General features: G+C 43.1%; 2 protein-coding genes across 11 annotated transcripts in view; one reads left to right on the top strand and one right to left on the bottom strand.

Moving 5' to 3' along the window:
• Nucleotides 1-17065, top strand: part of DYM (dymeclin) — a 172146-nt gene that overhangs the window by 54831 nt on the left and 100250 nt on the right. For all 10 annotated transcript variants that reach the window (XR_014539542.1, XM_083575620.1, XM_083575622.1 and 7 more), the window contains exons 10-13: nt 12309-12491; nt 12826-13004; nt 14041-14166; nt 16713-16826. Coding sequence is in view for 9 of the 10 variants with exons in the window: in XM_083575620.1 (XP_083431746.1) it covers nt 12309-12491; nt 12826-13004; nt 14041-14166; nt 16713-16826 (602 nt within the window). In the remaining variant the exon portion in view is untranslated. The remainder of the gene's footprint in view (nt 1-12308; nt 12492-12825; nt 13005-14040; nt 14167-16712; nt 16827-17065) is intronic.
• The window catches only part of LOC310744435 (uncharacterized protein), a 399988-nt gene that overhangs the window by 344687 nt on the left and 38236 nt on the right, over nt 1-17065 (bottom strand). The window lies entirely within an intron of this gene.

Here is a 17065-nt window from a genome sequence, read left to right as displayed (position 1 = left end):
TTTCCTACAAAGCCCCTGGGGATAGTGTCACTCTGGGGCATTGTGGGAAATTTAAGTGGCAGCTAGATTAGCTACTTGGCACTTCTCAGCACGCTGACTTCGATTTTGTTTTAGCAAAGCTGGGACATAGGCCTGAGCGGTGGGCCATCCTAGGTGGTAGCCTTGGCAGCTGCCCAAGGTGCTGATATTGGCCTTGGCTGGGTGTTTTTCATGCAGAGAGGTAGGTAGGCATAGGAGTGTGTGTGCAAAAGAGAAGTGTGTTGCTTCAGAATATTGCCACATCAGTGAAGATGGCACCGTTTTTTAAAAAATGCCCTGTGCTACTTCAGCTTTGGAGAAGCTGCTGTCTTGAGGTTTTGCTCACCTAATTATTTTCAGTTGTAAAAGAGAATTCTTTGTTTAAAATAGCCTTTTCTTTACTCTAACCGCCCCCCTTGCCTCTGTTGCATTGTGAAGTTCTTTTTGCAGTGATTTCAGTAAAGTACTGAGTATATTAAGCATTATTGAAAATCTCTTTGAAGGTTTGACTCTTGGTGTCTGCAGAGGGCTGCTGTTGCAATGGCATCCTGTGATGTTTTCAAGCTTCTGAGCTCTGATGCTTGGCACTGTTCTGTGGCTACATTTTTGCAATCGGGAGAGGGCAGCCTGGTCCTGCTTGTGTTGACTTTGGAATCACAGTTACTTAGCAAATTCCTCATCTGACTCATGGACAACTCTGTATAAGGCAGATGAACCAATGTAACATCTGGTGGGAATCGTTTCCCCAGTGCAGTGGCATAGCAAGGAACTTTGTACCTTTGCAGCCATGCTTTCTACTAAGATGTAATTAAACTTCTGAAATAATCTTTAAGCTCTGGCCTCCAGCTCATTTGGTCAGGAGCACAAAGATGTCTTTGGAAACTGAAGATGGTTCAGAAACATCATCTGGTGCAGAATTTGGCAGCTAGGTTGCTCACTGGGGGAAGATGGTTTGAGCATGGTTTTGACTTATAAAGCCGTAAACAGCCGAGGACTGCAATACTTCAAGGACTGCCTCTCCCCATATGAATCAACCCAGACCCTGCAATCATCATCATATGAAGTAACAGAGTTCGGGTAACAGAATAATGACATAGCATTGCCTCTGTTAATATAGATTATCCATCTGGCTGGGGGGGGGGGGAGCTCACTAGGATGGTCCCTAGATGATCTTACCATTTCTATGGTTGTGTGCAACACTATTGGGTATTTATCGAGGAGAAAACTGATCACAGTTGGTGTGAGAGCATATGCTACTTCTAATGTTATTTTTATTATTTATTAAATTTATTAGCTGCCCTTCACTATCGAGTCTCACTGCAGCTTACAACAATTTAAGATTCAATATTAAACTGTTTCAAACAACTTAAAGGAATATGGTGGGCCCTGAAAACATATCCCTGTGGTTAAAGACCAATATGTTGTTGTTGTTGTTGTTGTTTAGTCGTTTACAAGACTGTAGAAATACCAACCCAGAGCCAGTACTGATACCATTGAACCCCCTGGACCCAGGATTGGAAAATGAGGATGAAGTTCCTATTGCAACAGCTGCTGTCACCATCTGCAGTGATCATGGAGCCCAAGAAAGTAAAATCTCTCACTGCCTCCATTTCTCCCCCTTCTATTTGCCAGGAGGTGATGGGCCCAGTGGCCATGATCTTCGTTTTTTTGATGTTGAGCTTCAAACCAATATATAGCGGTGTATTTTTGGTGTGCAACATAAACTATATTGAAGGTGCCAGATGCACCTTTAAGGGAGGGGAGGTTTGTACAACCTATATCACCTGCCACAGAGAATGCCCTATCCCAGGCCATCACTGCACCCAACTACTGAGGGCGCTGGAACTACCAAGATGGCCCCCTCTGTTGATCGTAACACTCAAGAGGTTCTGTAGGGAAGAGGTGGTCTTTCAGATATTAGGGAACTACATCATTAAGCTCTTTTATTTGAACCATCTAGTCAAGAAAGGTCATTGGAGCTTCTTGGAGAATATATTTCCTTTTGTATTTTTATCTTTGGAGCTTTAATAGCAACCAAGCACATCTGTTTCTGGTTTCAGAACTTTTCCAGCTATCCTCCCCAGTATGATGACACATCACCTATTCACAAACAAACAAAAGTTAGTAAAAGTTCCTGTGTCATTGCACAATAATACAGATAATATTGTAGTTCACGAAGCTGGACTTCACTATATTGGCCAGCTCCATTGAAGGCCAGCTACATTCCTATTAGATTAGTTGAGGGACCAGGAAACTCTCTGGGTGTTGCTGCAATGGGAATTTAAACTTGTGAACCAGAGTGAGATGGCAACATAACCTTTCTTTATGCTGCAAAAGAGGCCTTAGGGAAACTGATAAATTTCTTGGAAAAGTCAATGGATGAGCACTTCCCCTTATTGGCTCTCCCCTGTGGCTGAGTGTCTGAGAAGGTTGAGCAAGAGTCTCCCCAGATTACCCTTTAACATTATCACATTTGGTACCCTCCATTGATTTTTTGGCAACGAACAAACCATAAACTATGCAAGCTGTCGAGATACAGCACTGATATTTGTTTCAGCATTATGGGTTAAAATTTGAGGAAGGGTAGATCTGATGGTTGAAGCATCTTCGTATCTATTGCTTTTAATAAAATTATTATAGATTAATTTACAGAAAACTGAATAATACTTCCATTTCAAAAAATAAAATTCTGGAATTATTGTAAATGCTTAGTAGTGAGTTTATTTCTGTTTTCTGGTTTTTGTAAAGAATCTATTGTGTAGAATTCAAAATATGCAACAGGTAGATATAGGGAATTTATGCTAAGTGGGCAACTTAAAATTTAAATGGAATCCTCAGGGCTCGTTACTGAACCCACTGCTGTTCATTTTTTAAGCTTTGACATTTTCCCTCTCTTCCACCCCATTTGTTTATTGCAGGGGTTTCCAACCCTTTCTTGATAGAGGAATCCCATGTTGTGATATCCTGCAGAATCTCAACCACCTATCTGCCCCCCAACACAAAATAAAAATAATTGCATACACGTACATGCATCCTGATACTCTTAAGTCTGCAAACCAATACACATGTGATCTGAAAGTGAGTCCTATTGCACACAGTAGGACTTACATTTGAGTAAACATGCTTAGCATTGTACTGTTTCCTATATTTCAGGCACCTTTGTTCATGGTATTTTATAAACTACTTTTCAGGTTGACCTTACAAATGGTGTGCAAAATATTATCACATCAATAAGCATATTTTAAAAATACAATAAAATGGAAATTTTACTGTTTGTGTGAAGCAGCAACAACGATGACAATAAAATCAGTTCATGGGGGAAAAAATGCATCTGTTTAATTTAGCATGGGCAAACATGAATGTACTTCGTCCAGCATCTTAAAGACAATCATAATGACATCAGGTGAACAGTTCTTGAGAACAAGTTCTAAAGAGAGGATACATTTGCCAAAAAGACCATCTCCGTGCTGGCTTATCCATTTGATGGCTGGGATAAATCAAACTATGTGAATGGCTGATGCTTTGCATCAACACTGACTATCAATTCAGCAATAGCCCCTCAAGCAATGTCTTTTTTGTGTGTGGTGGTGGAGGTTGACCAGTGCAGGTATATTTAGTCCACCATAAAGTTCTTGATGGACAGTTCCCCATGCTTTCTCCCCATTCCACTGGCTTCACCAAATAGTTTTCTCTCTGTATTAGCTGGTGAATGCAAACAGATTTTGTGGCTGACAAAGAGGAGTAGATAAACCAGTCCCTGAGGGCTTAGAAAGCTACCAACCCTGAGAAGTAATGGCCTCTGTTGATATTACGGATAAACCAATATATCTCAGTGTTGCCTCATGTTCAAGTCAGTGACCTACTCTTCTTCACACTTACCTAGAAGGGTTGTGATTTTCATTTCTCCCATCTCTGCTTAAATATCTATGAACGTTCCAATCACCATGATCTGGTGCCTGTTTACAAATGATGGCCTTTCACCCTCTGTATTCAGCAGGAGTGATGTAGTGGCTTTAGTATTGGGGTGGGGAGAGACGTAATTGATGATTCAGGCAGCAATGAAGCAACAAAGGCAGTAGCAGCAGTCACAACAGCAAGTATATATATGAATTGCAAAATGACCACAATTACATGAATATAAAATATGGTATAACACAGTTTTGGTTGGGGGGTTGATTTTCCTTGGCATTGAAAATGACAGTGGACCTCAGTATTTGAAATACACCCCATATACCGTATTTTTCGCTCTATAGGACGCACCGGACCATAGGAGGGGGGAGAACAGGAAAAAAAAATTTTTTTCTTGTTCTCCCCCTCAAAAACAAGGTGTGTTCAAGGTGCGTTCAAGAGCAGGTCCCGAGCTTGTTGGGCTGGTGGTGGGGGGAAGCGCTGCTTTCCCCCACCGCCAGCCTCAAAGATCCCTGAAGCCTTTGGAGCGCAGCTGCGCTCCAAAGGCTTGAGGCTTTGGGGACATCCTTTGTAGCCTCCACAGGCTACAAAGCACCCTGCAGAGGCTTTGCGCAGCCATTCCGAAGCTAGAACAGCGAGACTGAGGGCTGTGCATCGCCCCGTCTCGCTGTTTTGGCTTCGGGGACAGCCTTTCAAGCCTCCGCAGGGCGGCGGGGTGCCTTCACCCCTCCGCCTTGCGGAGGCTTTGTGCAGCCGTCCTGAAGCTAGAACAGTGAGACGGAGGGCTGCGCAGCGCCCCGTCTCGCTGTTTTGGCTTCGGGGACAGGCTTGCGGAGAGCTGCCCGACGCCCGGGGTGCGCAGTGCCGTGCTCCCCGGGCTTCGGGCTGCAGGCAGCTATCCGCAAGCCTTGGGAGCCCGGCGGGAACTCCCGCCAGGTTCCGCAGGCTTGCAGATAGCTTCTTGTAGCCTGGAGAGCAAGAGAGGTCGGTGTGCACTGACCCCTCTCGCTCTCCAGGCTTCAGCGAAAGCCTGCATTCGCTCCATAGGACGCACACACATTTCCCCTTCGTTTTTGGAGGGGGGAAAGTGCGTCCTATAGAGCGAAAAATACAGTACCTGGAATGCTGTTTTCTGCCTTTTGTTTTTCTGTTTTTCTGCCTTTTGGGTTTTTCTGTTTTTCTGCCTTTTGTTTTTCTGCCTTTTGGGTGAAAAGGTTAATTCCAAGTAAAGCATTCATCAAGATAGACACAGAGTAGTTTTTAAATATGCTTGTTAGCTGGGAACGAGGTTAAAATAAAAGGCTAAATATGCTTCTCTTTGACGCTGAAAAAGCCAGGCTTGAGTCGGAATTGACACTGAGAGCATGTTATATAGACAGCTTGTCTTGCAACAAATGGGTTTGAGTAAAGCAGTAACAGTTCAGCTAAACAGATTTTTTTCTCCTTTTTTGTTATTCTCTCCCCCCCCCCCTCAAAATGGGTGTGGGTGCGTGATTTATGTAGAACTTAGCACCACCGAGCATGCTGATGACTGACTTTGAAAAACATTTCTTCTTCTCAAGGTTATTGGTTTAGAGAGAAAAAAAAGAATTCTCAGAAGAGGCTTTTATTATGAGGCAACCAACTTAAAGAAATGCAGTTGGGTCAAATGTCATCCTAATAACAAAGATACCATTAAATATTGGGAGGATATGGGTGTTTAAATTTATGGAGCCTGAAATTATGTGTTAAAAGTGACTGGGCAAACAACCCATTTCGGCAAATGTGATTACAGGGGCAAAAGCGACCGGCTGAGCTGAGGAGAGAAAACACGGAGCAGAGTTGGCTGGTTAGCAAATATGTCCAGTCAGTCAGGAAGCAGTCATGCCAAGGCTCAGAAGCTGGAGCCTTGGTCTAGCCTTGCTGGTGCCAGCGATGTACAGGGGTCGGTCACAAGACCTTGCTAGCTTAACTCACCCTGTCAGCTCTCTGCTCTGACTTGGGAAGCTGCTTGATGGAGGATGCTAAATTCAGGTAGCTTGGCAGTGATATTGGTTAATCCGTTATTTTGCATGCTGTTAACTAAAAATGACAATTTTACAATTGTCACATGCACATAAGGAATGAAGGTTGAGGATTATAATTTTTTGCTATGAAGTACTGTACATGAAAATATTCCTGGTGAAAAGTATGCTGTTTTATTCACTGGGGAAAGCAAGTGGTGTGTTGCTTTTGTTTTTAAAAAAGTGACTGAATTACAAAAAGTACATAAAGATTATATATAAGAGTGAAAGGGAAGTTGGGTGCATGAGCACAGGGAACCAGATTTCAACATGGTTTGGGAGTTTTCCACCTTGTCTAGAATTTCATCATTTCTGCAGGTGGGAACATCCCACAATAGTTAAGGTGTCCTCTCCAGAAAGGGTCTGTTTCTGGGAGGACAGCAGACTGAAGAGCATGACTCAAACTTTAAGACAGTTGTTGTTGTTTAGTCGTTTAGTTGTGTCCGACTCTTCATGACCCCATGGACCAGAGCACGCCAGGCACTCCTGTCTTTCACTGCCTCCCGCAGTTTGGTCAAACTCATGCTGGTAGCTTCGAGAACACTGTCCAACCATCTCGTCCTCTGTCGTCCCCTTCTCCTTGTGTCCTCCATCTTTCCCAACATCAGGGTCTTTTCCAGGGAGTCTTCTCTTCTCATGAGGTGGCCAAAGTATTGGAGCCTCAGCTTCAGGATCTGTCCTTCCAGTGAGCACTCAGGACTGATTTCCTTAAGAATGGATAGGTTTGATCTTCTTGCAGTCCATGGGACTCTCAAGAGTCTCCTCCAGCACCATAATTAAAAAGCATCAATTCTTTGGCGATCAGCCTTCTTTATGGTCCAGCTCTCACTTCCATACTTCACTACTGGGAAAACCATAGCTTTAAGACAGTAAGTCTACTCAAAACATTTGACACACAGGACTCAGCTCATGCCCACAGTATGGTGGCTAATACAGTGGTGCCCCGCAAGACGAACGCCTCGCAAGACGAAAAACCCGCTAGACGAAAGGGTTTTCCGTTTTTCAATGTGCTTCGCAAGACGAATTTCCCTATGGGCTTCCTTCGCAAGACGAAAGCCCATAGGGAAATCTCCAGGACAGCGGGTAAGCGCAGCGCGTCTTCCCCACTGTCCTCGGACCTCCTCCGAAGGCTGGCGGTGGGGCGGAGAGACCTTCTCCCCGCGCCAGCCTTCGGATGGCTGTCCTGAAGACTTGTGGTGGGAGGAGGGTTTTCCTTCCCACCGCCAACATTCAGAATGCTGTTCTGAATGTTGGCGGTGGGGAGAAAAAACCCTCCTCCCACCGCAAGCCCCGGGAACAGAGGAGAAGCGCTGCCGCCTTCCCCTCTGATCCCGGACCTGTCCTGAAGGCTTGCGGTGGGAGGAGGGCTTTCCTCCCCACCGCCAACATTCAGAATGCTGTTCTGAATGTTGGCGGTGGGGAGGAAACACCCTCCTCCCACCACAAGCCCCGGGAACAGAGGAGAAGCGCTGCACGCCTTCCCCTCTGTTCCCGTACCTGTCCTGAAGAAAAGCCCTTCTCCGCACCGCCAGCCTGGCAAGCGGTCTCCATAGGAACGCATTAGTTGATTTTCAATGCATTCCTATGGGAAACCGTGCTTCGCAAGACGAAAAACTCGCAAGAAGAAAAAACTTGCGGAACGAATTAATTTCGTCTTGCGAGGCACCACTGTACCTCAAAAACAGCAAAGGGTAAAATATCAACGGTGGCCACAACACCAATAGAAGAGGTATTGCAGTTAAAACAAATCTGCAAAGACTTAGTGGAAGAATGGCGTTTAGGGTTTCTGTCGCTTGAAGCCTTAACTTCATAGATCAAGTAAATAAGGGTATGTGGCTTTGGAAGCTCTGGATCTAGGAATTTGTCATAGTGAAAAGCTGCAATGGTTAATCCAGTCTCAGTGGAATCTACAGTAAAGCAAGATTATCTGAGAAACCATGGTCAGCTGACTGTGAGATTCTAGAATTGGTGGGAAGCAATGACATAGTGAGTTCTCTCCTAGAATGGTGGTCTGCACTTTTCCCAGACCTAGTGGTAGATCAAGCTGAGCCAGAATGGGCATATTACAGTGTTGGCCCTAAACCTAAGACAACTGCATTCCCCAAGATGACATAATCTCATTTGAAAAGTACAGGACAAATTAATGAAAGTTCTGAGAGATAAGGAGGATGTGGCACACAATGGGAAACCTGTAATGTTTTTGCAGAACCTAATTTAGGATACTTTTCTTAGATGGAAGGCAGAGAAATTTGAACAGTCCAAAGTACGTAATTACGTTTCAGATAGTAGTGGTAGATGGCATGGCACATACAGCTGTGAGACACATTGTAAAAATCAGGACCATATATTTAAAAATCCTGCAAATTTTACTCAGTATATTGTTGTAATTCTAAATTAATATTATTAATAATTAAATATGCATACGGCCCTTCATCTGAAGATCCCAGGGCGGTTCACAACAGAAAAATATAAAATGAGAATAGAAAATATATAACAGAACGAAAACAAAAACCCTCCAGAAAGTATTTATTCCATCCCAATTAAGAAGACTATTAGTATGCAAGTGTTCATATTACCCAAAACTCTTCCCCCAACCTTACATTCTTTGAAAAAAATGGACCTAGTTCTTAAAAGTGCTAAAGGGGGGGACACCCTCCATTCCTGCTTCATTGCAGCATTCTTCTGTGTAACCCAAGATCTTAACCCTAATTATGGCTGCAATCCCGTGCACACTTTTCTGAGACAAAGCCTTGTTTTAATAGCCAACAATTCCACTTCTCATAGAATCATAGAATCATAGAGTTGGAAGAGACCACAAGGGCCATCGAGTCCAACCCCCTGCCAAGCAGGAAACACCATCAGAGCACTCCTGACATATGGTTGTCAAGCCTCTGCTTAAAGACCTCCAAAGAAGGAGACTCCACCACACTCCTTGGCAGCAAATTCCACTGTCGAACAGTGTCGAACAGTCGAACTTCTTATATAGGCATAGAATTGGTCTTAAAGTCTAAGAGTGTCCTAACTTCATATTTTTCGCTCTATAAGATGCACCACACCATAAGATGCACCTAGTTTTTGGAGGAAGAAAACAAGGAAAAAAATATTCTGAATCTCAGAAGCCAGAACAGCAAGAGGGATCGCTGCACAGCGAAAGCAGCGACCCTTCTTGCTGTTCTGGCTTCTGGGATAGCTGCGCAGCCTGCATTTGCTCCATAAGACGCACACACATTTCCCATAAGACGCACACACATTTCTCCATAAGACGCACACACATTTCCCCTTACTTTTTAGGAGGGAAAAAGTGAGTCTTATAGAGCAAAAAATATGGTAGTTTAGAAACACTGAAATCATCTATAATCTTAGAATGGTACCTGAGGGGATGCTGAGCCTCATTGCTATGGCTCTTCAATGTCCCTCCCCTTCCACCAAAATTTGTTTGCGCCCCCTTGCCATTATTGTACTAGTCTTGGATTTAGCATGGTAGAACTAAAATGTTCTGTGTTATTTCGTTGCATTTATGTCAACCTTAAATAACCTTTATATTTGTATCTGTTGTGCCTGAAAACTTGTCATGTTTTAATACGTCAAAGCTAAGCCAATCTACGGTAGTTTTGAATACTTGGATGCTTTATTTTGTTTTGCCAGACTTTATGTCGCCTAGAAACGATCCTTTCATAATTAGTTTTCAGTAGTCTTTTCTTCTGTGTAGCATACTAGTGTTGGATAATTATCTTAGTCAAATGCCATTCGCTGTGTTAAGCTTGCATTCTAAATTACACACAGCCTGTAAAATATTGGTGAGAAATTCGTGCATTTTCTTATATAGTGTGTGATATCACTGTCAGTCTTCAGAGTCTATTATCTAATTGTCTACTGGAGCAACATGTTTTCTTATGCCTAAATATTTAAGAATAATGATTCACATTCCACCAAGCATTGAAATTATAAGCTACTTTTTAATTGACCTATCCAGTGCCCTGTTAGTTTCCATGCTTACCAAGCCCATATGTCTGAGCTCTAGGGACTTTGGAATTTAACTGACAAATTGGCTTAATTCAAGGAGAGTTTGTGTGCCTATGAAGTGTGTTTTTTAGTCTCTGTGATTTGGCAAAACTAGTCAGTGGAAAGATAAGAAACCAAAGGGGTCGTTGGAGTATTTATATAGTGAGGTGGTATTACCGTATTTTTCGCCCCATAGGATGCACCGCCCTATAGGACACACCTAGTTTTTTGGGGGGGGGAATAAAGAAAAAAAAATTATTTTCCCCCCAGGCACGGGGCTGGTGCGGGGGACGCCCGAGCTTCCCCCGACCCCAGCCCCCAGAAGAGCCTGCTATCCGCAAGCCTAGGGAGCTGCGCCGGTCTCCCCAGGCTTGCGGACAGCTGTGCGAAGCCCGGGCGCACCGAGGCTTCCTAATGCAGGCAGCTCTGCGCGACCCTCCGGAGGCCGCCGCAGCTTGGCGCCGGGCTCCGGAGGGTCGCACAGAGCTGCATGGACCCCGGGATGGCAGGCAGCTCTACGTGACCCTCCGGAGGCTGGCGCGGCTTGGCGCCGGGCTCCGGAGGGTCGCGCAGAGCTGCACAGAGCCCGGGAGCGCAGGCAGCTCTGCGCGACCCTCCGGAGGCTGGCGCGGCTTGGGCCGGGTTCCGGAGGGTCGCGCAGAGCTGCGCGGACCCCGGGAGGGCAGGCAGCTCTGCGCGACCCTCCGGAGGCCGGCGCGGCTTGGCACCGGGCTCCGGAGCGATACGCAGAGCTGCACGGAGCCCGGGAGGGCAGGCAGCTCTGCGCGACCCTCCGGAGGCCGGCGCCAAGCTGCGCCGGCCTGCGGAGGGTCGCGCAGAGCTTCCTGAAGCCTGGAGAGCGAGAGCCTCTCGCTCTCCAGGCTTCAGCGAAAGCCTGTATTCGCCCCTTAGGACGCACCCACATTTCCCCTTCATTTTTGGAGGGGAAAAAGTGCGTCCTATAGGGCGAAAAATACGGTATATTGTTTCCCTCTTTTTGTTGATTGGTTCTCATCCAGCTTGTATAAGAGTACAAAATTAAATTAGTGTGTGTGCGTGCGTGCGTGTGTGCATGCATGCATGCATGTATCATCAATGTGCATGGCACTTACTGAGTACAAGAGGAGAAAGGGTTCTGCCCTAAGGACCCAACATAGGAAACAGGAAGAAAAGGGAAGAGGAGGCAGGTGTAAGCAGAAAAGCCAATGGGTGGGTATTCAGCTAAGTTCTACTCAGGTAAAGGTAAAGGGACCCCTGACCATTAGGTCCAGTCGTGGCCAACTCTGGGATTGCGGCATGCATCTCACTTTATTGGCCGAGGGAGCCGGCGTACAGCTTCCAGGTCATGTGGCCAGCATGAATAAGCCGCTTCTGGCGAACCAGAGCAGTGCTCGGAAACGCCGTTTACCTTCCCGCCGGAGCGGTACCTATTTATCTACTTGCTTTCGAACTGCTAGGTTGGCAGGAGCAGAAACCGAGCAACGGGAGCTCACCCCGTTGCGGGGATTCGAACTGCCGACCTTCTGATCGGCAAGTCCTAGGCTCTGTGGTTTAACCCACAGCGCCACCCGCGTCCCTTATTTTACTCAAGTAGACCTGTTGAAATCAGTGAACTTTGCTTACTTATGTTCATTAATTAGCCATGTTCATTAATTTCAGTGAGTCAAAATTGGTTGAATACTACCCAGTACGAGGTTGCTTCCATTGTATGTGCTCAGACTTAGTTATTGACTTAGTTACATGAAGGAGTTGAGCCAAAGGCTTCACTGGAAAGGTTAGTTTTGCATGTATTCTGCAGCTTAGTAAAGAAAAAGGCTTTCACAATAGTGCCATACTTATTTATTGCACTGATACAGATAAAAACAACCTTCCTTCTTTGGCTTTGTAAATTATTATTTTTTGTGCACAGCAGATGCAGGATGATTTAATTTTGTTGCACCTACTTTTGTCTTTGTGTTGGGTAGTCACATTGGCATAAATTCATAGTTGGGCAGTTTTATGCTGGCACAGCTTCCCAATTTGGGGCACAAGCTCATCACAGTGTCTAGCTGAATCTAGGGAGTGGCATCGCAGCATAGCATCAGATTGCATGTGGATATAATTTGTGTGACTCCTTTTAAATTACATACTGAAGATGGTTAATTTCTGAATTTTGAGATTATTTCTATATGTTCTGCATTGGTGATCAAGAAGTTCTAACCTACTGGAGTGAGCTGCAGATAGGACTGCATATCAAGTCTAGGCCTCTAAAATGTCTTAATTTGAATCAGAGTTCAATATACAGTTCATACAGGCTAGCTGCAAGACCTAAATCAGATATCCTTGTCTTCCATTTAGCTGGCCTATGGACAGTGTTCACATTGGGAGGCGTGGGCAGCAAGCGTGCTCCTCAGCAGGAGGAGTCTTCACCTCTAGCTAATCAAAGTCTTCTGTTGCTGCTTGTGCTAGCAAATCTGACTGATGCACCAGATACACCAAACCCTTACAGACAAGCTATTATGTCCTTCAAGAACACACAAGGTATGTACCTTTTTAAAAACCTATCCATCTGTCAAGAATCAAAGAGAGAGTTGAACTTGGGAACCTTGCAGTAGAATCTTACTTTGGTTATGGGCTTGTTGGCATTAAGAGGACCCAAAGTAGGTCATTACAGCTGCACTATCACTCTAGAAATAAATGTTGTTGGTTTTTTTAGAATTAGGGTCCTCAAATGCATGTCTGGGCTAAAGGTGGGTCCATTGTCTGAAAAGTTTGAATACTGTTGAACTAACCCTTGAAGACTCACCTCACTATGGGGAAATCACCAAATCAGTAAGATGAATCCCTTTCAAACTCTTTGTTTTCCCCCCTCCAGATAGCACTGCTCTTCCTTCACCAAATCCTCACACTTTCCAGATTAATTTTAACAGTTTATACACCACTTTGTGTGAGCAGCAAAACTCTGATCAAGCAACCCTTCTTTTGTACATCCTTCTGCATCAGAACAGCAATGTTCGAACGTATATGTTGGCTCGAACAGATATGGAAAATCTGGTAAGTAATTTACTTATTCCACTGCTTTGCCGATCTAATACAGTGGTACCTCTGGTTGAGAATGGGATCAGTTCCAGAGGCCTGTTCGCAACATGAAAAGAATGCAACCCGTAGCGGCGTGTCTGCGCACATGCGGGTTGCGATTCACCACTTCTGCGCATGCACGTGACATCATTTTGCGCTTCTGTGCATGCGCGAGCGGCGAAACCCGGAAGTAACCCTTTCTGGTGCTTCTGGGTCGCCACGGGATGCAACCTGAAAGAACGTAACATGAAGCAGACGTAACGTGAAGTATGACTGTATTCAGCAGAGGATCTTGCTTGTGAAAAGTTTGTTCGTGTACACCATCACAGATATTCCCACTCTTGGCGGAGGAAAGTGTATTTAAATTGTATGCAGAATGCATTTACTTGGCTATGGATCAACCAAGCCCTGGTATCCACTTTACCCTACTTCAGTGATTATAACACCATAGCATCCCTCAATCTTCAAAAACCCATGTGTTTGCTCGTTCCTGCAGTTTAGCCATTCATTGCTGTGAAAGAGATTGAAATAATTTGCTGGATGGGGAGAACCCTGCAGGATGTTTTTTCTTAAATGGAAGCAGCAAAACTGTCTTAAACCCATGTTGGATACTATTAATGATAAAATATCACACTCAGTCCACTTTACCTGCCAGAATGATGGAATTAGATGTATATTATTATTAGCTCTGTCAGCTCTAGAAATTTAGAATGTGATGATCCATCATAAAAGCATTGCCAAGAGTCTTGTTTATTAGGAATTGAATTTTATGTTTCCTCATAGGAGTTTATTTAACTCTCCCCACCCCCGACTGCTTTAAAAACACATACAAACGAAAGGGAGTTAAGAATTTTTGGTCAGTTGTGTGTGTTTTCATCTTCTTTTTCTGAAGCTATTAAATTACTAACAAAATGGTTATGTAAAATCAGAGGGATCTAAAACTGTATGTATATTTTTGTTTTGGGAACTTTTGAATACGAAACTTCTCCATCCCTATTTTTCTCTCTTCAAGGTTTTGCCAATTCTTGAGATCCTTTATCATGTCGAAGAAAGGAACTCTCACCATGTTTACATGGCTCTGATAATTTTGTTAATCCTTACTGAAGATGATGGCTTCAATCGATCCATTCATGAAGTGGTAAGTTTATGAGCTATAAGAAATCAATTTAAAATATAAATGTGCTTCTGTATAATGATGAATTTGGGTTTTTTGTTGCCAAGTTCACTCTGATGGTGGTTGTCATGTCAGCATAGCTGATTTTTATGCATTCAATTTGTTCCTAAGCATTTGAGATTCTCTAGTCTTTTCCCATAGGTCGTAAGCCTTTTATACTGAGGCTAATCAAGAAATTCTTATTGCACCTTGAGTCAGGTCCATTTTGGATGACAAATTTGAGAAATATAACATAACTGATTTACTTTACACAGTATATAGAGTCTAAAAGGAAGAAATTATGTCCAGTGAGTTTTTGGCTAAGCCTGCATTTTAACTGCAATTGTGATGCAGTTCATGAATGGATTTCAAAATATTAGGCTGGGTTCAGACTGTTATTTCCATTTTGGCCCCACTGAAATTACTGTGAAAAGTTTGTCATGACTATCTTAAGTTTTTTTTTTTTATTTCAGAGGGAGCTTAGGTTGGATCCATGCAACTATTTATAAGCCACTTCTTTAAACCAAATGATGGAGGCGCTCTGACCTGATCATTGAGTTTTGTTTGTCTGTTGACACTCTTCCACCCCACACTCTCCAGTTTATATGCTTATTTTGAATATTGGAGCAAACTTATCTATAATGAGAAAAATTAGAAAATTGGCAGTCTGTAGATGAAATAAAGCATAATAGCTAGGATTCATGGAACTACTTCAGTTCCTAGAAGAAACTTGTGGTAGACCAAAGGAACATTCCCCCCCCCCCTTTAAACAGCTTAATTCTCCCCACTCCCGACTATATTGCAAACTGTTTTTGAAATATCCCTCAGTTTTGAAAGTCCTTTCGTTCAGCATGGGGTGGGGATATACTTTTCTAAACATATTTTTTTTAAAAATATAAATTAAAAAATATAAATAAAAATATAAATATATGCAACAGAAATCTTTTGTAGTCATCTTAAGAGGGCCTCTAAAAAACTATGCTAGTTTATTTTAGCAACTTTGAAACTTTGAAATGCACAACTTTTGTCCTGTGGTTAAATATTGAGAAAATAAAAATAATAAAGACATTTTGCATCATAATGGGCCTCCCATCCTGTCCTTCGTTGCACGTCTTCCTTTTATAGCCGCATTGCCTTTGCCAATCTCTGTATGTATTTTCCTTTTGTGGTATTACACCCACAATTATTTATTGATATTTAAGATTAATTTTAGTAAGTGCCATTTTATAAATTGCTGATTATATAGACACTTTCCTGGGTTCCCCCAAAGAAGCCGCAAAAGCTTTCCTGTCTGGTTAAAAGATTTTTGTTTGAAAAGAAAATGTGGTTTTGGCTTCCTTGGAAAGAAGATCAAAAATAAGAGATCTTTCTGCCATTGGCTTCAGACAAGCAGCTACCTATGCCTGTATTGAGTCCAGTTTTATTAATAATGAAAACCACAACTGTTAAGTAAACCTAATATGACATCCGCAAGGGCAACCAAGACGTCAGTGAGCTTGTCTTTGTGTACTTCTGATCCTGAATGCACATCTCTGTATATATTGGCAGCCAGTGCAGTTCTTTCAAAATTAGTGTTATATGCTGATAGTAGGAGCTGCTGATAGGAACTGAGCTGCTATATTCTGAACTAGCTGCAGCTTTCGAGTCACCTTCAAGGGCATAGAGCAGGGGTCAGCAACCTTTTTCAGCCATGGGCCTGTCCACCATCCCTCAGACCATTTGGTGGGCTGGACTATATATATATTTTAAAATGAACGAATTCCTATGCCCCACAAATAACCCAGAGATACATTTTAAATAAAAGGACATATACTACTCATGTAAAAACATGCTGATCCCCAGACCGTCTGTGGGCCGGATTGAGAAGGCGATTGGGCTGCAACCGGCCCACGGGCCTTAGGTTGCCTACCCCTGGCATAGAGCATGTTACCCTAATCCAACCTCAAGGCTACCAGCACATTCGTCAGAGTGGCAAGACTCTCTCTGTCCAGAAATAATCATAGCTGGTGAACCAGACATAGCTGGTAGTGATGTGACCACATGGTGTGACATGATTAGATTCACTCATAGACAATATTTGTCTCAGGTCTGAACATATTTCTCTATATAAAGTCTGAGCTGCTGAAAAGATTGATTTTATTTCATCATTCATTCATTCATTCAGTTTATTTATACAGCTCAAAGCAGTTATAAAACTAGACAAAAACAACTTTGGAGTCCAACCTATATCCTTTGGTTGCATCCACTTTAAAATTGCCATGCATCAAACATGGAGATTTCTAGTCTTTTCTTTTGGATGGGGGGAACCATAGTCCAGAGAACAGCACTATTATACTTGTTTGTTTGTTTATTTGTTTGCATTCCACCTTTTTCCCAGACCAAGACTTAAGCTGTCTTACACAAATTAAAATAACATAGATAAAATTTAACTGTAATAAAATAAAAATTATATAAAAACAAATATATTAAATTACTGATAGTAACAGGCAGTGGAAGACAATCAAATATGCTCTTTCCTTTCTTTATTTCAGATATTGAAAAATATTACTTGGTACTCAGAACGTGTATTAACAGAAATTTCCCTGGGCAGTCTCCTGATACTAGTAGTAATAAGGACTATCCAGTACAACATGACACGAACAAGGGTAAGAACTGTATTTGGGCTGATTTCATGTAGAACGGACTTGATCAACTTTAATTGCTAATTCCTGTCCATGTCCCCAGACCGGCCCTTCCTAGCACTGGAGACAACACCAAACTTTAGTTTGGTGTTGTTATTTTAAAAGCCTTTAGGAATTCCCCCCTCTTTGTTCCCCACCTGCCATGTTTAGAAAAGGGAAGCTGCATTATTACAAACCTTTAAAAAAAAATTGTATAAAATAAA

The sequence above is a fragment of the Podarcis filfolensis genome, assembly GCF_964270895.1.
Source record: "Podarcis filfolensis genome assembly, chromosome: 11".
In the NCBI taxonomy this organism is placed as follows: Eukaryota; Metazoa; Chordata; class Lepidosauria; order Squamata; family Lacertidae; genus Podarcis; species Podarcis filfolensis.
This window is presented reverse-complemented; position numbering and strand designations above follow the sequence as displayed.